Genomic DNA, 21,425 nt, shown 5'->3' with positions numbered 1-21,425 from the left:
AGCAGAGACGTCCACGGGGCGGGGTGGGGGGGTTTGGTCTTCCCAGGAACGGGGCCCGAGGATCTTCTAGTGCAGGATCGTTGAATGCTGGCAGGAGTTCCTGGTTCCAGAAAGGGCCGGAGCCGAGGGGCCAGGAGGGCCTGGGGAACTGCTGCAGAAAAGTCCGCGTTCTGAGCAGGGGGACAGAACTGCTGAGGCTGGGGAGGGAGCCTACTGAGCTGCTCTGGACACGCGACCTGGACTCGGTGTCTTTTCCTTTGCCGTGGAGAGGGCGGCAGAATCACTTTGGAGTTTGCTCCTTACCTTGTAAATGACCCTCAGCTGTAGTTTCAGCAACGGGCTGGGTGTGCTTGACAGCGGGAATGAAGAACAGATTAAGCACTGTCCCCTTTTTTCTCTTTCTTCCTTTTCCCTCTTCTCCCGCCAAGAGGAAGAACTGCTTTTTCTCTCACACGACTGATTTGCATCTCTGGAACACTAGTCCTGACAGAATGCCTTTCTAACCTGAAGGATACCCCAGATTTCTTCTTTAAGGAGCAAGGAGGAAATTACTCTCCCCCCAGCCCCCCAGTAAAGTGTGGGGTTTATGGGCCAGATGTGATGTAGGTGGATGGACATCTGTAAGCTTATAGTGCCTGCAGGAAGGCACTGCTTCCTCCTGACCCAGGACGGGTGTGCTTGGTCGAGTATGTATTGAAGGGTTGACAACTCAAAACTCTTCAGCCCCGGACTTTGAGTAATTGTGAGACTGTATCATTTTTTTTTAACTCTTGCATCAGGTACAGAAAAAAAAAAAAAGATGTGTTCATTGACTTTGGTGTGATTTGTGTAAGTGGCTCACAGCAATGACGTCGGGTCGTTTCCTAGGCCTGGCCGAGTCGTGGCTTAAATACGGAAACACGGTCTTAACGGCGAGCGAACAGATAGAGGGGCCGCCGCCGAATCCCCGACACAGATGCACTTTAAAAAGCCACTCATTCTTTGGCTTAAATTGTAATTTATTTTACGTACAATAAATCTCATTTGAAAAGAGCAGATGCCTGACTTGGTCTTTATTGAAATGTTCACATTCTGTCCTTTCACACAAAGCATTCGTCGGTGTCCTGTACTTCTTGGTCGCTTGGCGTCAGGTGCTGTGCCTTCCTGGGGTCACCTCATAAGTCCCAAAGCAAACCGATGAGATGCGTACTCTTGTCGCCCTTTCACAGATGAGGAGACAGGTTTACAAACAAGCCAACTCACTTGTCAAAGAACCACCTCCCCGCCCCCCAGCCTGTGAACGCTGTGAATTGTAATTTGCAGCTTTATATTCAAGAGTAGTGCATCTCCTGTCCATTCTCTTTAGGATCCTTCCTCCAGGTAACACCAGGACAAATGTGTGGCTCTCGGTTTTCTGCTGTTAAGACATCTCTCAGCTGAGCCTTGAAGATAATGCTTCTGTCCAAGGTTGCTGCTTCTCTCTAAACACGTGGTTTATTTGGCACACCTCTTCTTTGGGTGTACTGCTTTCAAAAAGTGCGCTCTATTCTCACTGCAGAAGCTGGGAGCTGTTGAGCGGGGGCCGTTCAGGAGCCCCTCCCATGTAGCTGCTACCCCAAATGTGTGTTCAAAGTGCCAGGCCCCCCGCATCTGCTTCTAGCTGGGCCCGAGAGACCTTTCAAGCAAGCCACGTGAGTCCCCGTGGTCATGGGCAAAGAACGGCACCTTAGAGTCAGGCTTTCACGTACTCGATCTCCTTTAGTCCTATTACAGGGAGGAGGGGAGGGGAGGAAAGCCTGCCATTTACAGGTGAGGAAAACAGGCTCTGAGTTTGGAGTGATGTCCTCAAGTTCACACAAAGGACAGGAGTCAACGTCTTCTGACTGCGATGTTCTTATTTCTTTATAATGTTCGGATACGGGGCACCACTCGCTGCATGTGTGGGGCCACGGGACCAAGGGCGGCAGTCCAGATGACCGGCTGTTGACGGCCCGCTGTGGGATGGTGCCAGACTTCCAAATCTGTTTTCCCACAGGGTAAATATCCTGCCTGTTCTTGACAGGGCTTTTGGTGATGTCCCAGACCTTCCTTATATGGACGGCAGTTTTCTACGCGTGTGCCTAACCTAACCGCTGAGAAGGGCATGTGCGTGTGTGCGTGTGTGCGTGTGTGTGTGTGTGTGTGTGTGTGTGTGTGTGTGTTTGGGGCAGGGAGGGAAATGGCATTCACATGAGATTCTAAAAATATCTCAGTTCAAAGGCACTAACTAGTTTCTCCAACTACTTTATGCTTGTTTTTAGTTTTTTTTTTTCTTTTTATTTGTCAGAGAGAGAGAGCACAGCAGGGGAAGGGGCAGGCAGAGGGAGAAGCAGGCTCCCCGCTGAGCAGGGAGCCCGACTCGGGGCTCGATCCCAGGACCCTGGGATCATGACCTGAGCCGAAGACAGACACTTAACCAACTGAGCCACCCAGGTGCCCCTGCTTGTTTTTAGTTTTATTCATTCTACGTGGTTATATAAACAATGTCCAGTGACTAAGAGGTTAAATTTTATGTACTTAACAGTGGCCTTCTACCCATGTTCTGGAATTAAAGAAGACACAGAGTTTTCCTGGGAGGGGGGCTTTATCTGGGAAAGGTGCTGAGCAGTGCTGTACCTCCATTAATGAGTGACACACTCTTCATTCCCCGCTCCAGTCCGGCTCTTCTCCAAGCCTGCAGACCCCTGGGCAGGCCTCCCCTCCTCCCTTGTGAGCCTCACTTCCTCACCTCCTGGTACTTCATGGTTGGCCCTCCCTTTCCCACTGTGCTGCATCTCTCCTACTTCACCTCGGAAGTTTGTGGGTAGGGGGTTTCAGAGCTCTTGTCCACCCAGCGGAATAAAGTGTGTGTGTGTGTGTGTGTGTGTGTGTGTATGTGTGTGTGTGTGTATGAGAGAGAGACAGACAGACAGACAGACAGACCCTGCTGGAAACCCCCCAGGCCCTAGTTCTGTCCAGTGTCTCAGGTTAACTTAAATATTTATAGTTCTGGAATCCACCATATTTTCTTCTCACCAATTTAGCTTCATGTGTTATTACCTTTGCTCATCTCTTTCATTATTAGTATTTCTTAATCCCCGGGTGTTTGTTTTAAAATTTCTGAACTGCAACCATATGGTGCAGAGAAACTGCCTTCTCCCGCCTAGGTAGGGGAATGCCTCCTTTGCCACCAGGGGAGGGAAAGGGAGGGATGGCGAGGGTGGTGGAGAAAGGAAAGGAATTAGAATCCACTGAGCATTTATAATGTGCCAGATTATGAATGATCTCCTTTAATCTTTTGAAGAATCCTATGAGGAAGGTAATACTACCACTCCGATTTTAAAGATGAGAAAACTGAGGCTCAGATCACATCACCTGTTTCCATTTGTTGGAACCTGTGTCGGACCGTACGGGGTATTTGAAATAATTATGTTCTCCACACCAACCCTGCAGTCCATTTTTAGTTCTTTCTACGGACAGGGAGAGGGAGGCTCCAAAGAATTAGGGAGCTGATCCACCTCCTAAGAGGCAGATTCAGGACTCCCCTCCTCCCCCCAAGCCCAGGCCTGTCTGAAGCCACAGCATGGTCCCCGGGCAGCCAGCCGCAGCTTCCCAGCTCCCCTCCTCCAAGCAAAGCGCCCCTGGGTGCTCTTCTCTTGTCTTGCAGACGCTGGTCCTCCCGGGCCTGGCCCCTGCGCCCTGGCCCCCTTCCTCCAAACCCCCACCCCCCCTTGGCTCCTCCCTGGCCACAGGCCGCCTGGTCGGTGCATCTGCTGTTGCCATCAACCTTGCTCACAGGCCTCCAGCCCCAGCTCGGTAATAAAGACGCAGGCAGGGGCGGGGGGCCAGCACCGCCCACAGCCCGTCGGCCTGACGACCGGATCCGTGTCTGTCTCGGTGTCTGGCTTTCGAGTTTCCTCTCTGCTGCAAATCAAAACCATTCGGAGCACTCTGCAGCCTGCCTGGCCGAGGCGTGGTGAGCAGGGGTGGGGGCACCTTCCCACCGAGGCTCCTGCCAGCCCCAGCCCGCTTGGAAGCTGGGTGTGTGCACAGTGCGCCCCTGGTTCCAGAGACACAGGAGATGTCGACATTCGCTTTACACGCCAAGAGGGAGAGAACAAATGTGTTTTGCGAATAAGCTTGTGGGCAAATCCCTCACAGATGAGCAGTGGGGTAACTCCAGGTCCTGCCTCTGCAGGGGTGGGGGTGGGGTATGGGGGCTACCCTGCAGAGTCTCTGCCTGTAAGTCAACACAGGGCCCTCAGGGGATGGGCCAGAAGGAATTATAGGGCTTTATTTATGACAATAAACACACCAGGAAAACTCATGTTTTCTGTACTCCCTTTAGGGTCTAAAGAGAGAAGTTTCCAGAAAGTTCTCACTATCCTCATTACTTTTCTATTTTGGTGTGGAGAGAACGAGATTAGTGTTATTACTGATTGTGGTGAGATCCCAGCCACCCCACCTCCCTTCTCCAATGCCCTCCATCATCTGGTTTTGTCTTTTAAAATCCCCTTAAAAGAGAGATGGAGTTTCTTAGTGTTTCTTAAGCAGGGACGGCGGACAACATTCATAATATTGGATTATTTGTTGTTGAGATTCGGTTTCTGGTGACCAGGGTAAAATAAATAATAGTGGTCTTGAGGGGAGCCTGATGGAATTCTTTGTTGTTGGGATAACACTGTTAACGGTCGGCGCCCTGGTGTAAACAGAGCCATTTCCATCGCCCTGGCCCTCTGGGGACAACCCTCGGCTGACGCAGCTCCTGAGCACCTCCAAACACTTCGCTGTGCCCGCTATGTTTGCCGGGAAGTGGACTCCAGAAGGAGGGTTTACAAAGGCAGAAGTCAATTGCTGCCCAGTATTTACACCTCTATCAATTGTGCTTATAAAGAGTGGCCTGCGAGGCCCTTGGCAGAGGGTTTGCATTTGTGTGTGCGTGTTTTGGCTCCGGACAGCCAGAGTTCAGGTGGTAAACACTCAGAGCCAGGCCCAAGCGATGGAACCAGCACTCCCACTCAGCTCAGCCTTTCAAGCCACCTCCACGCAGCCGGAATCCCTCCAGAATTGGTCCACTGGCATGTGGTGGAAATGGGCGTCAGTCTCAGGAGGCCCACTGCAGAACCACACAGACGGCTTTGCAGTTAGCCTTAGTGGTGGAGAAATTTCTCATAGAGACCTAAGGCCCCGTGTGAGCCCTCGTCAGACAGTTACTGTCGATCACGGTGATTCTGATATACCCTTGGCTAGCTTGCCTTGTGCCGTGTTCTAAGGGCTTTCCGCGGATTTATCATTTTCATTCTCTCAGCGGCCCGCTGAGGCAGGCCCTATGATTGTCCAATTTTGTAGTCAACTGCGACCAGAAGTGAGCTGCAGGGCGGAGGAGCGGGGCTTGGAACCCGCAGCCACTGGCTGGGGCTCTGGGCACCGCTGCGGGCCTCTGGGCTGCACCATCCGGGAAGTCTGCGGGACCGAGGTGTTACTCCTTCTCTGCGGACCCTGGAAATGCCTCTAATGTTCTCTTCATTTGACATTATTCTCCTGTTGAGACTTGATCGTTTTGCAAGGTGACTTGCTCGGCGTCCTGGCTAGTCAAAACCCCCGGCCCTTGGCGTCACGCGCTAGCACTGTTAGGGATGGCGGCCCTCTATGGCCACCTCTCTCACGAGGTAGGTACCTTGCGGGCGTTGCTGTATTTTCCACATGGAGGCACTGAGGCTTGACGAGACCCACGCTGCGGTTTGGAGCACTGTTCACACCTTCGAAGGAGGTCAAGAGCATGATCCGTTTCTCCCTCATCCTCTCCTGGGCAGTGAGCACAAGAAGGAGGCAACACCAGAGAGGGTTTAGGAGGCTGCGTCAAGGGTTCAACATGCCACTTCCCGAGTCCCTTCTTTTTCCTTATCTGATGAAGGCCCTTTGTAGGATTTATACCAAGTTTCCATTATGCTCCTGCTTTTAATTCAAGGAGTAGTGCTCTGTCCTGTGTCTCCTACCTTCTTATTCAAAACAAACTCCAGTCACCGTGAACCTTCTCTTTTGTCCAAAGCCTTCTGCTACCTGATTGCCTGCCTAGCTCAGTGCCTCCTGCCGGCGACCATGGAGATGGAAGACGGTTATAAGCCTAACGTGTGACATTTCCTCCTGCCACACAGACATTTCCTCCTACCACACTGCCTTTGGGGGCCCAGTAACTGCTAGATGACCCATTTACAATCAGGGACTTCCTTCTTGTGTAATTCCAGATTAGAAGCTTTGAAAAGACAAAATTAACTTGCAAAATACAGAAAGCCACAAAAGTAATACACAAGCACAGGTTTGCTGTGGAGAACATTCAAACAACACAGAAGTCTATCAAGAGCGAGACTCCCCTTTTTCTGAGCCCTCCCACCTACACTCCTTCCCAGAGGTCACTACTTATTAGCAGTTTGGTTTTTAAATTTCCAGAGAGTTTCCTTTGCATACAGACGTATGGCATAGGACTTTACCTTGAGCAGGTACTCACACGGAGCCAGAGCACCGGGAGAAGCCCCAGCTGCTCAGTCTGCGAGAGCCCCAGAGTCAGGGGCGCGTCTGGCTCCCTCACCAGGGTGACCAGAACCTCACAGAGTGCCCGGAACATGCCACTCAGTATGTGGAAATGAATGAATGCACATTGACACACGTAACATGTTATTATTATTATTTTTTCTAATTTTAAAAAAGAGTGATCTCTGCTTTAATTAGCATTTCTTTCGGGCTATCGCCATTTTTCTCCCTTACTCAGATTCGAAATTCTAGATAAGGGGAATGAAAGAAGCATGTGGGCTCTCTAGTATCAGCGCCACTGGTAGTAGGTAGACAACATACTTGGACCAAAAAAAAAGAACACTGGTGTCTATAAAACTTGCTTTGCATCTCAGAATGATTTCCAACTTCACGGTTTTTTCATAAAATAACATTTTACAGGGAACTAAAATCCGAGACACGAGTGTTTTGATTTACATTTTACTTCGCCCACCTGTTTAATCCACTCTAGAACTGTTTTTCAGCTTTCTCTCTTCATTACACACATCTTTTAGAGATGCTAGAAATTTCCATGAACCATACACCTACAAATGTGTGGGTTCCAAGCAGTTCATTTTTGCCAGAGTTCTTAAATAATTTCCCTAGTTGGGTCTAGGTTTTTCTGCCATGACCAGAAGGAAAAGTGAGACAAACTGAAAAGAGAGCTTTCTATTTCAATAGAAACACTAATTCATAAAAGTCCCAGGGGCTGGGGTTCCCATCTAGGCTCCCTGGACCAGAAACCTTTATGGGGGCCTTCCTTTGGGAGGGGAGGAAAGCTTTTATGGGCAGAGCCAGCCCTCCAATCAACCTCTGTCCCACTACTGTTGCAAGTAGACTGGGGACCCCGCCCGGTGGGCTCGCGGGGACAATGCCGCCCTTTGTAATGACAGGCCAAGTTATGTGGCCGGTGGGCTACTAGCACGGCTCTAGCTGCTAACCCCTCCGTTCCTTGCCTTTTCAGCAAGCGCTCAGATCCAATTTGCAATGCACCCTCCCCAGTTACATAATCTTAAGGAAAATCAAACTTTCTTCACACTCATAATACTAAAGCATGTCTAATTTCTTGAGCAACTGCAGATCAAATAGCTTGTAAGCTACCAACACTTGCCAACAGGTGTTTATGTAGAATTCAGGAGCTTGCAGTTGGAATCAGGAAGATCACAAGCAGAGAAATGGGAATTATGTCGAATGAAGCCAGCTGAAAGACACCTTTAGAAAAATGAATTTTTTTTTTTTTAAGACTCGCTGGCAGTCCAAGCAAAGCACTTTGCTACGTGGTTTGCTCTTCGCACTTTGCTCAAGACCTTTGGGGCAGAATTCTGTCCTCCCCACAATTAGCAAGAGGACACTGGGTTTGGAGGCATATCTTGAATGGTGGCAGGCAACAGGATGGGTGTTTCCACGTCGGGCAGGTCTCCTCTTAGCAGCCGCTCAGAAGCCAAGGTCTGGATGCAGCCGGTCAGTGGCAAATAACAGCTCAGGAATGTTAAGTGGCTTCAGGAGTCGCGTGGACAGCAAGATGACCTGCCAGCAGGAGGGAACAAACACACCACAGACAATTAGGAAAGCCAACCCCAGGTTATGGGAGGACGAGAAATAAAACGCAGTGTGTTTCTCTGGGGGAAGTCACGGAGTGGGGCACTGTGGAGAAAAGGCAGAACGTGGCAGCTTGGACGCCACCGGATGCTAGGGTCCTGGGTGGAAGGAGGGGTGCACAGGCGGGGAAGGGTGGCCCGTGGGATAGCGGCGCTCTGTTTCCTGAAGCGTTAACCAGTTGGCACCGAGAATGGCCGAGCCCAGCCACCACCTGGCTGCTGAACTGAATCCGATCGTACTGTAGCTTTGGGGTCCAGTAATTTGACCTCAATAGAGAGAAGGTTTCTCTCTTCTCCAGGGAGCCTTTCCTCCTTCGGGGAGCATAAGAAGGCACACCCAAGGAGTGGATGGCATTGTGGGTGATGGTGATGACTGTGTTAATTTCCTGGGACCCAGAGCTGGGGGTTTAAATAACAGAAACTTATTGTCTCATGGTTCTGAATGCCACAAGTCCCAGATCAAGGTGTTGGCACGGTTGTGAGGGAAAATCAGTTCCATGCTTTCCTCTCAGTTTCCTTGTGTCTTCACACTGTCTTCCATCAATGCATGTCTGTCTCTCTGTCCAAATTTCCCCTTTTTATAAGGACACAGTCATATCAGATTAGAGTTCACCCTAAATACCTCATCTTAATTTGATCATCTGCAAAGACCTATCTCCAGTAAGGTCACATTCACAGGTGCTAGGGATTCAGACTTTAGCATCTTTTGGGAGGGGGCACAAGTCAACCTGTAACAATGATGGGATAAGGATGGTATTGGCTAACGTTTATTGGTTCTTATGATGTGCCAGGCACTGAGCATGTTCTCACTTAAAATCCGGGTAATCTTCATCACAACCTTATAAAATGGGTACATTTATTATTCCTATTTTGTAGATAAGGAAAATAAACTACAGGGCGCCCGGGTGGCTCAGTCGGTTGGGCGACTGCTTTTGGCTCAGGTCATGGTCCTGGAGTCCCGGGATTGAGCCCCGCGTCGGGCTCCCTGCTCGGCGGGGAGTCCGCGTCTCCCTCTGACCCTCCCTCCTCTCGTGCTCTCTGTCTCTATCTCATTCTCTCTCTCAAGTAAATAAATAAAATCTTTAAAAAAAAATAAACTACAGAAAGTTTAAATAACTTGCCCAGGAACACACAGAGAATCGTTGAATGAGGATTCCAACCCAGGCAGGCTGACTCCAGCATCCAAGGGCCTATCTGGTCACTTCGGTCATGTCAAGGGGTCTGGGCAAGGCTGCTTTACTCCCCTAGTCCCCGGGGACCTTTAGGCCTCTCTGGCCTGTCACTCTGGTGGACCCTTCCTGCTTCCTTCGGTCTGGACCTTGCCTCTGGGGTAGATTTCTCTTTATAGCACTGAAACAACTTATTCCTTGGGCCTGGGCTGGGTCTGTGATGTGCTGGGTAAGGGCTAAGGGCTGGTGAGGTTTTGCACAGGCGGCCAGGGGAGGAGCTGACTCTGGGAATGGAGAAGGAGGTCCTAGAACTGGAATTCCACAGCCCAGCGCCTGAGCAGAGGCGACCGCAAGGTGAGCAGCAGGACCGGGCTCTACCGGGCCATACAGCCCGGGCATGTGCACGCTGACACTGCACACTTCCTTGTCTCCCCCGACACACTGTTCCAGGTGTTCCCAAGCCAATGATGTAACCAACTCCCAGCTCACTGGTCAGAAACGAGAGTCCCCACTCCAATGTGAAGGAAAGGCAGACGGGGCCCAAGTCGAAGAAGGAAGGAGAGAAGAAAGCATTTTATAATTTTCTCCTTCTTCTTCTCCTTCTTCATCTTCTTCTCCTCCTCCTTCTTCTTGTTAAAGAAGGGAGGGTTATTAAAAAGTTTTCTGTTTCAAGCAAAAATGAGCCCTTGCAAGGAGCTTTTTTACTTTTTCTCAAAAGAGAATGATCTTAAACAATATATGGCTAATGTCAGCCAAGTTATATTTTTGGCAGAAAAAGAAATACTGCAGTCTGTGCTCGCAGTTGTCCTTGAATGCCAGGGGAGGAGAGCTGGAGGGCAGCAAGTGAATATTAGCATGCCCTTATTATTTGCACACACGGTGTAGACAACATATGAACACATGGGTCTGCATAGGGTCTCCCACGCCAAGCCTAGAGGTTGGCTAAGAACAGCGGTGCCTGGGCCCGCACACTTGTGGGAGCCCTGTAGAGCCCAGCTCCACTGCAGGCTGGCTGCGTGCCCCAGGGAAAGCCACTTCCCTTGGAGCCTCACTCTGCGTGTCCCAGAAGGCAAACAACAGCCCTGAGCTGGAGGCGCTGTGGCAAGGGTTGCATCAAGTCACGTGCCTAGAGCACAGGAGGTACTCGGCCATTCTGAGCGCCATTTTATTGTGGTTTTGTGACTGGGTCACAAGTCTCCTTTTGAATGTTATAAAAGCTAAGAACTCCCTAGAAAAATATGTGTCTGTTCAACACACACAAGGTTCTGAATGTAGTTTCAGATGAGGTTTGTGTTCAACTAGGAATCATAGACCATAAGGTAAGAAACCCATATTCAGATATTTTTTAAAACGTGTGCATAGAAACAAAAGTCCTTTGCATACTCTCTAGTAGTTGACTCTCGGGAGGCAGTAGAGACCCCTCTCCTGCCCTGGTGACTTGCCAGTGTTCACCACCACTGCCAGCCCCTGTGCTCCTTCCTGAGTCAAAATGGCAGATTCCTCTCTGGCTGGGGTGAGGGCAAGCATAACGGCTAGTGGGAGCCTCCCAGGATATGTAAGTCTTGTTGGCAGGACTGTGGAACTTGGAGAGAAAAGACTGTAGACTCAGTTGATGTCGACACTTCTACAGCAGTGAAAACCGAGCCAAAAGAATCCATCTCTCAGACGGTGTGCTGGGCTTCCAGCCATGGCTGACAGAGACAGTGGGTTCCATGACCTCCACTGAGCAGGACCCAAAGACCGGGCCCCTCATCTCTGAACAGGCAGGTATTTAGCATGAGGGCTGAACCAGAGGGTGCCTGGGACATGCATGTGGAGGGCTGAAAAGAAGCAGATGGAGAAACCAGGGCAGTGTGGAGGGAGCTAGGGGCTCTGAAGAGGCGAGAAAGCTCAGACCAAGGACTCCTGCCAGATGGGGCAGTGGGTAAGAGCACAGACTTAGGAGTTGGACCCTAGCTGGGCCTCACTTTCCTCATCCATAAAGTGGGAATAATGATCTCCACCTAACATGGCTATTTGCAGTCTCACGGGTGGAACTTTGGGGATGCTTCTTTACCCAGAACATGAGTCCCCCTCCTCTTTACCTGAAGACCTCTCAGTCCTTCAACAATTTGCTCAGGCATCACCACCTCCAGGAAGCCTTCCAAGACTACCCCTCCCAAAGCTGAAGTGTGTTCCCATGGCTGTTGGTACCACACTAAATTCCTTGTTGCCTTTCCTGAGTCTTTCTGCTGTTTCTTAGCACAGTGCCCAAAATATAGCGGGTCCTTGATATAGACAGTCAGTGAATGACAAAATGAGTGAACAGAAATGGTCAGACAAGGAAGGAGGCAGTGAGTTCAGCAATGGTCAGCAGGAAGTTTTTTACCCCGAGAGGCTCTAATAACAGATAGCTCAAATAGCTCTGGGAAAATTATTTCAAATCAGTTCAACTATTTGTCTACATATCCTACTGGGAATCACAAGCCGGGCTAACACTTCATTTACGCTGTTAGATGAAGGGCCTCGAGCATTTTCACATCTTAGGCATCTTTTGATCTTCAGACTCATCTGAGCATTTTTAGAGGTTTTTAGCCCATTCAACTAAGGCATTTCTGCATTATTTGACTAAAATAGTTCTAAACAGTCTAAAAAATTAGCCAACTGGGGGGACAAAAAAATGGTCAAAAATGAGAAAGAAAATGCTTAAAAGAGCCTGAGACTGGCCTGTTAGATATAAAATGAAGATTTTATAAACAGTCATCAAATGTGTGGTGGTAGGCAAATTCAGCACAAGAGAATTCCTTCTAGAGAACTGGTTTTTGTCCAGGCAGCCGAGGGCACTGATGAAGACTTCCATCTGTGAGCCAGGGGTGGAGGACACCGCAGCTCCCCAGGGCTCCCCAGGGCTCCCCAGAGCCTCTCTTGTCAGCTGGCCCGGGCTCCTGCAGGAGTGGGTCAGGCTCGGACAGCGGCCCAGCCCTCTTGCTTTCTTCCCGTGTCCGGCTTCTGCAGGCCACCACTATAATTTGCAGGTTCCAGCATCTTGCTGTTCCATTTCTGCCAAACACAGAGGAAGCAGGGCAGTCCAGGATTTAGATTTCGGATCCATCTGATTTCTAACATTTTGAATTGAAAGCAGCAGGGGATAAAAATGGTTTTTCTCCTTTTTTCTTTTAAACTTGCAAGATTCTTCCCAGTAAAAGTAACTATTCACAGGCACCAACATGCATATTCCTCCACTTGATGACCCAGTTTGTGAGCTTATATCATATCCGAGGCACTGCCTACCCTCGCTTGCATGGGCATACACACACATACTCATACATGTGTGTTAAATGTAGAAGGTTTGTATCGTTAGGCCAGTTAGGATAGTGGATTAATTACAGGGACACGGCCAGGCCTTCTGGGAAACTCACTGTGAACTGTCTGCCTTGCTTTCACATTGCCTCTGAGGTGGGTGGATGGTGCTACCAGGGTCTCCCAAAGAACCGTAAGTGGGACATTTCAGGTCACTTCCTCATCTTTGTCCCTTCTGGGGGTTATTTAATAAGAAGTCATTCGAGGGGAAAGAAGAACCAAACCTCACACTGCGAATGACTTCAGAATTGTTCATTCACAGGAGTGAAGGACAGTGTGAACAAGAGTACTATGAACGTGTGGGCTGCCGTCCAGTACCTTGATCTGTACTGTCTCTAGAGTTTCTAGTTCAGATTATAAGGCTCTAAGCTAACTCAGGCAAAAAAGATAAATTTAAAACCTCATTGATGTTTTCCTCAGAGTAAGAAACTTCAGAATAAAATAAATCTAGGGGCACCTGGGTGGCTCAGTGGGTTAAACGTCCGACTCTCAATTTCTGCTCAGGTCATGATCTCAGGGTCGTGAGATCGAGCCCCGTGTTGGGCTCCACGTTCAGTGTGGAGTCTGCTTAAGATTCCCTGCCTCTCCCTCTGCCCCTCCCCTGCTCACTTGTCTCTTTCTGTCTCAAATAAACAAATACATCTAAAAAAAAAAGAATAAAATAAATCTAGACTGAACAGAGGAAAAAAAGGAAGTCACTGGACTCCTCTCTTGGGCCTTTCAATCAATTTTAGAATAACCTGGAGCCAGGATTTAGGTATCCTGAACCCCTAAAGTTATGCCAAACTGTGTGTGTATGAGCATATTTCTTGGTCTACTTTGTTTTTTCTCTTACATTCTCACTAAATATTCAGCTCCAGAAACATAGAAGTGCTAGAAAATGTGGGTGGGAACATGCATCTGCCTATGAAAAGCAGTGGACGGCAGGGCCAACTTGCCCACATGGTCTTTCTCTGTTTCCTGAGCTGGCTTTTCCCTGTGTCCTCTGGGAGGGTCCCTCCCTGTTATTTTCCTCCCACAATCTCAGGCTTCTGTGGGCCTCTTGGCCCCCATCCAGCCACAGAGTTCAGCCTGCAGAGCCATCTGGGCATGGGGCCCCACAACAGGCAGCAAGTGAGACAGGGGTGGGTGCTGGGCACAAGCACTCCAGAGTGAAGGGAAGCCTACGAAGCTTCCTGCCTCATGGTTGGGCTGCTTGGGGTGGGGTGGGGGGAGCTGCTTCTTCGATCCCTTTTTTTGTAGTTGGGACAGAGGGCCTTCTCCAGCTGCCCACTTTTTCTCATGGGCCCCTTGGCCAACAACCACGGGCAGAGTGGAGGAAACACACCCGTTTTAGAGTATGACAACAGTCCTACAAGACTAGCAGGTGCAGACATATGGTTTCTAGATTCCATGTTTCCTGCTACCTTGTCGCTTTCTGTGGAAGAGAATTCTTTCCTGGATGGGCCGTAAGTGGGTTCTATGAGTTTCCTTTGAAGAGCTGGTCCCTGAATGCTTTTCAAATTCTTTTCCTCCATGGGGAAGCTGTGCCGTCTGAAGGAATGCCCCCCTCCACTCATTCCCACCATAGCACCGTCTGTGTTCCTGGCACCCTTATCTCTGGTTGGAGTTTTTGAGCTTGACATCAGTCCTTCACTATTAGAATGTAAGTTCCACGAAAGCAGGCACAAGTCTGGCTCGCTCACTACTCTATCCTTAGCAGAAGGACAGTGCTTGGCACAAAGCAGATATTCAACAAATGTTCACTGAATAATCAATGAATCCAATTCAGTAGATGCAATGGTGGGCTCCTGTGCTTGGGTCCCCAAAGCACCCATGTAGATATAGAGAAGATGTGGGTTAATAGGAACTGATACAAAAGTCAGGCTGGTTTTAGTTGCGCATAATCTCAGGAATGAATCAACAGGTTGGTGAATTCTCCAGAAGAGCTACTTTTATCTTGTGCTACAATATAATATAAGTAAAGTTTCTAGTGTTCAGTATTCAACATTCGATGAACAATCATGTCACCCAGCAATCCCGACCCTATTTGTAGGGCTGGGTGGGTCTTTTTTTTTTTTTTTCCAATTTATTTTTAGAGGTGGGGGAGGGACAGAGGGAGAGAGTCTTAAGCAGACTCCAAGCTCAGCACAGAGCCTGACACGGGGCTTGATCTCACAACCCTGAGATTAGGACCTGAGCAGAAACCAAGAATCAACCGCTTAACCAACCGCACCTCCCTTGTTGGCAGGACTGAGGAACTTGGAGAGAAAAGACTGTAGACTCAGTTGATGTCGACACTTCTAGAGCAGTGAAAACCGAGTGGAAAGAATCCATCCCTCAGATGGTGTGCTGGGCCTTGGCGGCTGTGGTGAGGATGAGGAGGCAGGGGATCCAACTGCCCTGCACTGATCTCATGATCTCAGCGTTGTCCACACCGAGCTATGGCTCTCCGTTCCAGCTGAGTTCGAGAGGGAGAGACAGAGTGGGGCTGAGGACAGCCACCACACCCATCACTCTCAGATACACATCATGGGACTGGAAAGCCTTGGGTTGGAGAAGAGCAGACCCAGGGGAGAACTCGTGGGAGAGGGAGGGGCCTGATTTGCCTGTAAATTCTGTGGGGCCCAGGAGCTGGAACCAGCACTAATGAGCAAGGCTAGAAGGAGGCCGATTCGGATTTGTCTAGGGGAGAGAGATATAACAGTAAGGCCCTCCAAGGCCCGGGTAGGCTGCAGGGGGAGGGGGCGAGTCCTCATCGCCTGAGGTGTTCACGTGTAGGCTGGCTAGTGAAAACACAATACTAGGGTTAGATAACGCATATTACCGCTGTTCACATGGACGGTCACGTCCGAGTTAGCTTGCTGGTTGAAGGTTTGTTGGGCACATAGACTCAGTAGAACCTATGCCTTTCAATTAGTTCACCCGTGTTTTCCAACAGATGTCAAAGTCTGAGTCGGTAATGGCACCGTATGCATGCCATTTCGTGGACAGCTAGAGCAGCCATTTGGTGGACGGCTAGAGCAGCAAGGCCGGACTTCCGCTGCACGTGTAAAAGCAGGTAGCTGCTCCCGTCCCAGATTTGGGCACAGGTAGCTGTGGACCCAAGGCAGAGTGAGTCTGTTGGGGTCTGAGAAAGGAAGATCTGCCGCCGCAGGTACCACCCCAGCAAACATCCGGGTAACCCACCTCCTTTCAGAAGCTTGGAGATCAAGGCCACCATGATCAATAACTCCTCCGCTGTTCTTCCCTGCTGCCTTTGGGGGCTTTCTGGGGCCTGTTAGCTCTTCGGGGGGAACTTCTTGCACCATGGACACATAGCAATCACGGCTGCTTCTTAAGCCCCGGATTCTCTGAGCAGCTCCCTCTGCAGATGACCGGGCACAGGGTCGGGTTGTCGCAAAGCTGCTGCAGATCCCAGGTCTGTGTTGTCAAACTTGGGTCCCACAGCTTTGAAAACGGCTGCATTGTATCCTTCTAGAGTGGGGGTTAACATGTCTGTCGGGGTGGTACAATGCAGCACTGTTCTGGAGAGCTAAGAATTTGGTTCACCTCATTAAGGACAGCGAGAAGTGTGCTTTCTGATTAAAAAAAAGTCTTGCTCAAAAAGGCAACTGCTTGCTAAACAGATCCTTGACACTGCTGAAAGGGTGTTAGATGAGGCAGAATTGACCACTTGGTCAGAAATTTCACCAGCTAGGACCATGACAGGTGGTAGTAAAAGCAGAAATGGTCACAGCCAATGACTGGTCATTCCCCATTCAAGAACTTTCCGCAGCTGCCTACATACTCAGGTCCGTTCCTCGGCTGGGTGTCTGGAGACCACGGGACCCAGACCTTCTCTGCCTCACGGGGCAATCGAGCTGCTCTGTAGCCAATCAAGCCAGCAGACCAGGCTTCCAGAACTCCTGCCATGTGCTCAGGCCTGGGGAGCCCCAGCCTTTGTCCTAATGGAATCCATGTCTGCTTGAGGAGACAGGGCAGTGAACAGGAGGCAGTGGGCGGGCAGTTCAGGGTCGCACAGCCAAGTGCGGAGTTTGGATTCCAGCAGAGACGTGGAAGGCTGATGACAGGCAGAACTTAGCCTAAGAGGAGACAGAGGCCCCCTGGGCTAAAGCTGAAGATAAGCCCTCAGAGGCAGGTCTCAAATGGGGGTGGGGGGTGAGAGCCAGTGGGAAGATGTGTCAGACTCCCTGTCTCCCAGCAGGACAATCTGGGGGCATGTCGTCTGGGCTCCTCGGGCCCCTAGAGGACAGAGCCTGGGCTGCCTACAACAAAGCACTCTTTTCTGGCTTTTCTCTCTCGACTGTCTGCCTTCTCAGATTCCTGTGCTTCTTCTGCTTCTTGGGATCGTCTCCCATGTAAACCACCTGCTCTCATGTCCCTGCCACGTGGCCTGTTTTGGGGAGCCCACTCAGGCAAGGACTTAAAGTCTTATTGAGTTGCCGGCTCTGCGCCCTCAGACAGATTGGAACTTCCAGAGGCAGGGGCTCTCCTTCTCCCGAAGTCCCTCCCCTTGGGCTCCGGCTGCCTCATGTCAGTAGCTAAACCCGCGCCCCCCCCACCCCCCCACCGCTGAGCAGGGTGCTGACCGCCCAGAAACGGCTGATACTAAGGGTGGCCACCATTTATTTGAGAGCTATGGGGCAGGCACGGTGCTAGAAGTACATGCTCTTCCCTTACCTGATCCAAGACTCACAGCCACCCTAGCCCTGTTGCTTCTGGGAGAAAATGGAAGGCTTTGCTTTCCCAGATCAGCTGGCTAGTAAATGACAGAGGTAAGACTCAAGGACAAACCTATACAATCGAGAGGTGTGTGTTCTTGACCATGGGGCCGCTTCCGAGGGGATGAAGGGGCACTGGCAGGAGGCGACAGAGGAGACAGATGCTACATCTGCCATCGTCTTGATGATGCGCCTTGAGTAACAACTTGTGAGTAGCTAAGAGCTGACTGGACATAAGAGAATATATGCCCTTCAGGGGGACTAGGGACAATAGCAACTTAGCCCCTGAAGCCCAGAGGCAGGCGAGGACTGTAAGGGACAGCTCTCCTCCCTGTGTCCCCAGCAGGAGGACAGCTGACCCAGGAGCAGGTGGAGGGGGAATGTGACAGGGCAGGAGTGGGTGGGAGAAGGAAGGCGGGATGGAGACGGGGGAGGCGCTGGGAAGCCGGATGACGGACCCCTGGCCACCCTCCCACTGGTGCCTCAGGACCCTCCTTCACTGTTCACAGAGGCCTCAGTACCTGGGCTCCTGGCTGCAGGGACGGCACAAGGTCTTTGATCATCTTGGCTTCTGAGACCGTGACCCCGCCCACCACGAAGAGGATCAGGAGAGGGTGGTCGCTGGGATGAGGCCGGCTCACCTGCAAAACAAACCGCCATGGGCTCAAGCAGCTGGTGTTGGGACAGAATGCCGCGCAGCTGGGCACCTTCTCCCTTGTCCCTCCATGCGGACCCCAGGGCTGCCGCCCCCCTAGTGCAGGTGACATACACAACCCTTAGAGAGACGGTGATTCATTAAGGATCGGATGCGTGAGTGGGTTGTAAACCCACTGACCAGGAAAACCCATACCATGTCACCTTATTGTACCCCTTTGAATATTTTATTGAAGGAAAAGTTAAGGGTTGTGGGGCTATTAAATAGGAAGAGAAAGCTGAGGGGCAACTTATTTATTCCCTCCTTAGCAGCCTTCAGGTCTGAGCATAGACGTGCCCCTTCTTCATTACAGAGCTCTGTTAACTTCCTTCAAAGAGCTTGCCACAGTCTGTGGTTATTGGATTTATTCCTTTGTTTGTTTCCTTATGGGCTGTCTCCTCTTCTAGAACCGGGGATCTGGTTCACTGCTGAATTCTCAGCTTACCTAGTGCCGTTTCTGGTACCTGGCAGGTGCTCAGTAAATTTCTGTGGAATGGATAGATGGTCAGAGCCCTAGGGAGCTGGCGCTGAAGGGGTAAAAAGATGCATGAGCCTGGCACGTGCCCTGGGAGCTTATCGTCTAGTGCAGACTTCACAACCTTACCTTCTGCGAGCCAACCTTAGCTGGGCACCTACTCTACATGGAATGGCCCACTAGATGTCGTGGAGAATTACCCTGATCCTTATGATTTCACCAATAAGGCAAAGTCTTATATACCAGAATGAGAATAACTCGCAGGACCCCTCAGGAAATGCAAAATGACCCCCACACAGTGACTAACGGATGGGCACAAGAGGAAGTTTCTGAAGACAGTATGTTTTGAGCCCTACCTGGAAGCCAGAGCAGGTTTGGGGAGGAGTGGGTGGGAAAAGTGGTGTGACCCAAGTTCTAGAGGCAAATGGTTACCCGCTGGGTGGAAGAGGGGGGCTGGAGGCGGGGGGGGGGGGGGGGGGAGGCCGGCGGTGGCCAGGGCGGAGCAGCATCGCATCACTGCAGGAAACATGCTGCCGGCTCGCAACATGGCCGCCTCAGCCCAAGGCCAGAGAAACAGGCTTTGAGTCTGCGAAGGGAGGGTCCACAAACGCGGGGAATGTACTCACTCATTCACACTAACTCCGAAACCATCTTCCCGCGCAGACAGCCCCCAGGTCAACATCTTACTTTAAAAACACTTAAAGAGGCAACACATTCAGTGTTTCCAGTTATATAAGTTACTCTTTGGCTTCTGGAGAAGAAACGCAGGATGGAAAAAAAGGAAGGAAGGGAGAGAGGGGGAGAAGGAAAGAGGAGGGAGGGAAGGGAGAATGGGAGAGAGAAAGAGAGGTCTAACCTTTTCCAAAACAGGTGGTGTTGAATACTGGAGCCTCTGATCTTCAGGAAGAGACTGACTCCTCATCCCCCCACCCCCACCCCAGCTTCCTGCCCTGTAGCTCTCCTTCCCCTGGATTGCAGCTGTTGGCTGCTTTCTTCCAAGCCATGTAATACATACATAGGACAACCCTGCTTGTGTCTCACTATTCCCCTGAAGTCCCCATGGCCATCATATGCAGGAGTCGATGAACACTACTTTGTCTTCGCTTAACGGGTCATTTCTGTGGCATCTGTCACAGTTGATGACACCCTGCTTGGGTACTCTAATAGCACTCTCTGTTGGTTGTTCCTTCTACCTTTTCTGATCGTTTCTTCTCAAATTTCTTCACAGGTTCCTTTTCTTGGTCTGCCCCTTTATATGTCCATGTTACTTCGGGCTCCATCTTTGGCCCCTGGTTCTTCTCACTCAATACATCACTCCCGAAGGGTCTCACCTACTCATTCACCCTCAACAAGCTTTTACATCCTTCCCAAATCTATGTCCTTAGCTTGAACACCTCCACTGAGTTCCTGTGGACTTGTCCACCTGGGTGTCTCCCAGGACCCCTAAACTCAACAGGCTCTGATGCATGATCTTGCCAAGTCTATTCCTCATGTTGACTTTCTAACAGCTTCACCATCTTCACATGCCCCTGAGCCAGACACCTGACAGTCACCTTGGACTTTGCTCTCTTCCATTTCCCGGCTCAAGCCTCTTAATTGTACCCCCTCACATTTGTGGATCTCTCCATGACTTCCACTGTCCCTATTCCGGTCAGGCTCTCATTCTGTCTTCCTTAGATTACTGCCACAGGCTTCTGGTTTGTCTCCCCATGCCAGTCTGGCTGTCCCCCATCTGTCCTCATTCCTGCCTGAGGAAGCTTTCTAAAATGCAAACATTTATTGTTGACTCTAGTGAGCACTCTACTAAACATTTCTGTGCATTATCTTATTCAATCCTCAAAATAGCTTTTGGGGGCAAATACAATCATGGCTGCATTTTGCAGGTGGAGAGTTTTAAGCTTATACCCAGTAACTCAATTGTGGCACAAAAGGCCACGCTCTGACACGCCCCTCAGCTCCATCAGTGCTTGCTCTCTCCACGAGTCTTTGAGGATGAAGTGCGAACTCCTTCTTTCAGCATACAGGGCTCTTTCAGTGTGGCTTTGCTTCATGTCTCTATTTTCATCTTCCACGCACACTGTTTGCTGGAGCCCTTCACAAGAATTTGAGCCATGCCTGACTGCGTGGTATTTGGGTTTTTTTGAACATTTGGGTAAACATATGACGCTTGATTGAACATTTGCACTGAAAATTGCATTTATCACAGTGTTCGGTTTGATTTACTTCCACAAAGTAAACAAAGCCATCAAAACACAGAGAGCTGGCGCCCTGGCGACCCTCTCGCACCCCACTCTTGTCACAACCTCACCAAGGGTAACTCCCACCTTGACTTCTGATACTCAACATCGTACTTTGCTTTTTCCACTTCTCTCTAAGTCCTGGAGATTCTCCACGCTAGTAGGAAAGATCGGTGGCCCACAGGCATTGGTTGGGACCACACCGGTGTGCTTTGGCTTCTGTCCGTGCCCTGGCTCTACAGTTATTCAATAGTTAAGGACCCTCTCTTTCTCTTCTTTACCTCCTTCCCTCTTATTCTCTTTAAAGAGTCTCCTCTCCTCTGAAAAATTGTCTCTCCCTGTCTCTCGACTCCTGCCCCGTGACCCGAATCTGACCACACCTCTGCCGTGGCCTTGTCAAATTGGACTGCTGCTTGTCTCCTCTCCTAGAATGCGAGCTACTGGAGGGGAAGGATGGATCATATTTATCTTGGGATTTTGGCATTTTGGGCTTTGAGCACAGACCTTGCTCATGGTAAACTTTCCACAAATGTTGCATGAATAAAATAAATGGACAGATGAATGAAGAAGACCCACAGGCTAACTGGAGATGCTCTTCTTTTCTTAGAGATCTTTTAGAAACTCTTTGCTTCAAGTGTGATTTTTCCTGGCTGAGGAGCTAACCTGA

General features: G+C 50.2%; 1 protein-coding gene across 1 annotated transcript in view; it reads right to left on the bottom strand.

Annotated features, from left to right (window-relative positions):
- Positions 1–6,970: 6,970 nt before the first annotated feature.
- SCFD2 (sec1 family domain containing 2) overlaps positions 6,971–21,425 on the bottom strand; it is a 449,958-nt gene continuing 435,503 nt past the window's right edge. Inside the window, exons 8-9 of the mRNA XM_028100703.2 lie at positions 17,874–17,993; positions 6,971–8,070 (exon numbers count right to left, since the gene is read on the bottom strand). Of these exons, the coding sequence (XP_027956504.1) occupies positions 7,978–8,070; positions 17,874–17,993 (213 nt within the window). The 3' untranslated portion in view covers positions 6,971–7,977. The remainder of the gene's footprint in view (positions 8,071–17,873; positions 17,994–21,425) is intronic.

Source organism: Eumetopias jubatus, unplaced genomic scaffold, assembly GCF_037043125.1.
Source record: "Eumetopias jubatus isolate StellerSeaLion01/CBP00866 unplaced genomic scaffold, mEumJub1_p1.0 scaffold_2, whole genome shotgun sequence".
NCBI classification, from domain to species: Eukaryota; Metazoa; Chordata; class Mammalia; order Carnivora; family Otariidae; genus Eumetopias; species Eumetopias jubatus.
This window is presented reverse-complemented; position numbering and strand designations above follow the sequence as displayed.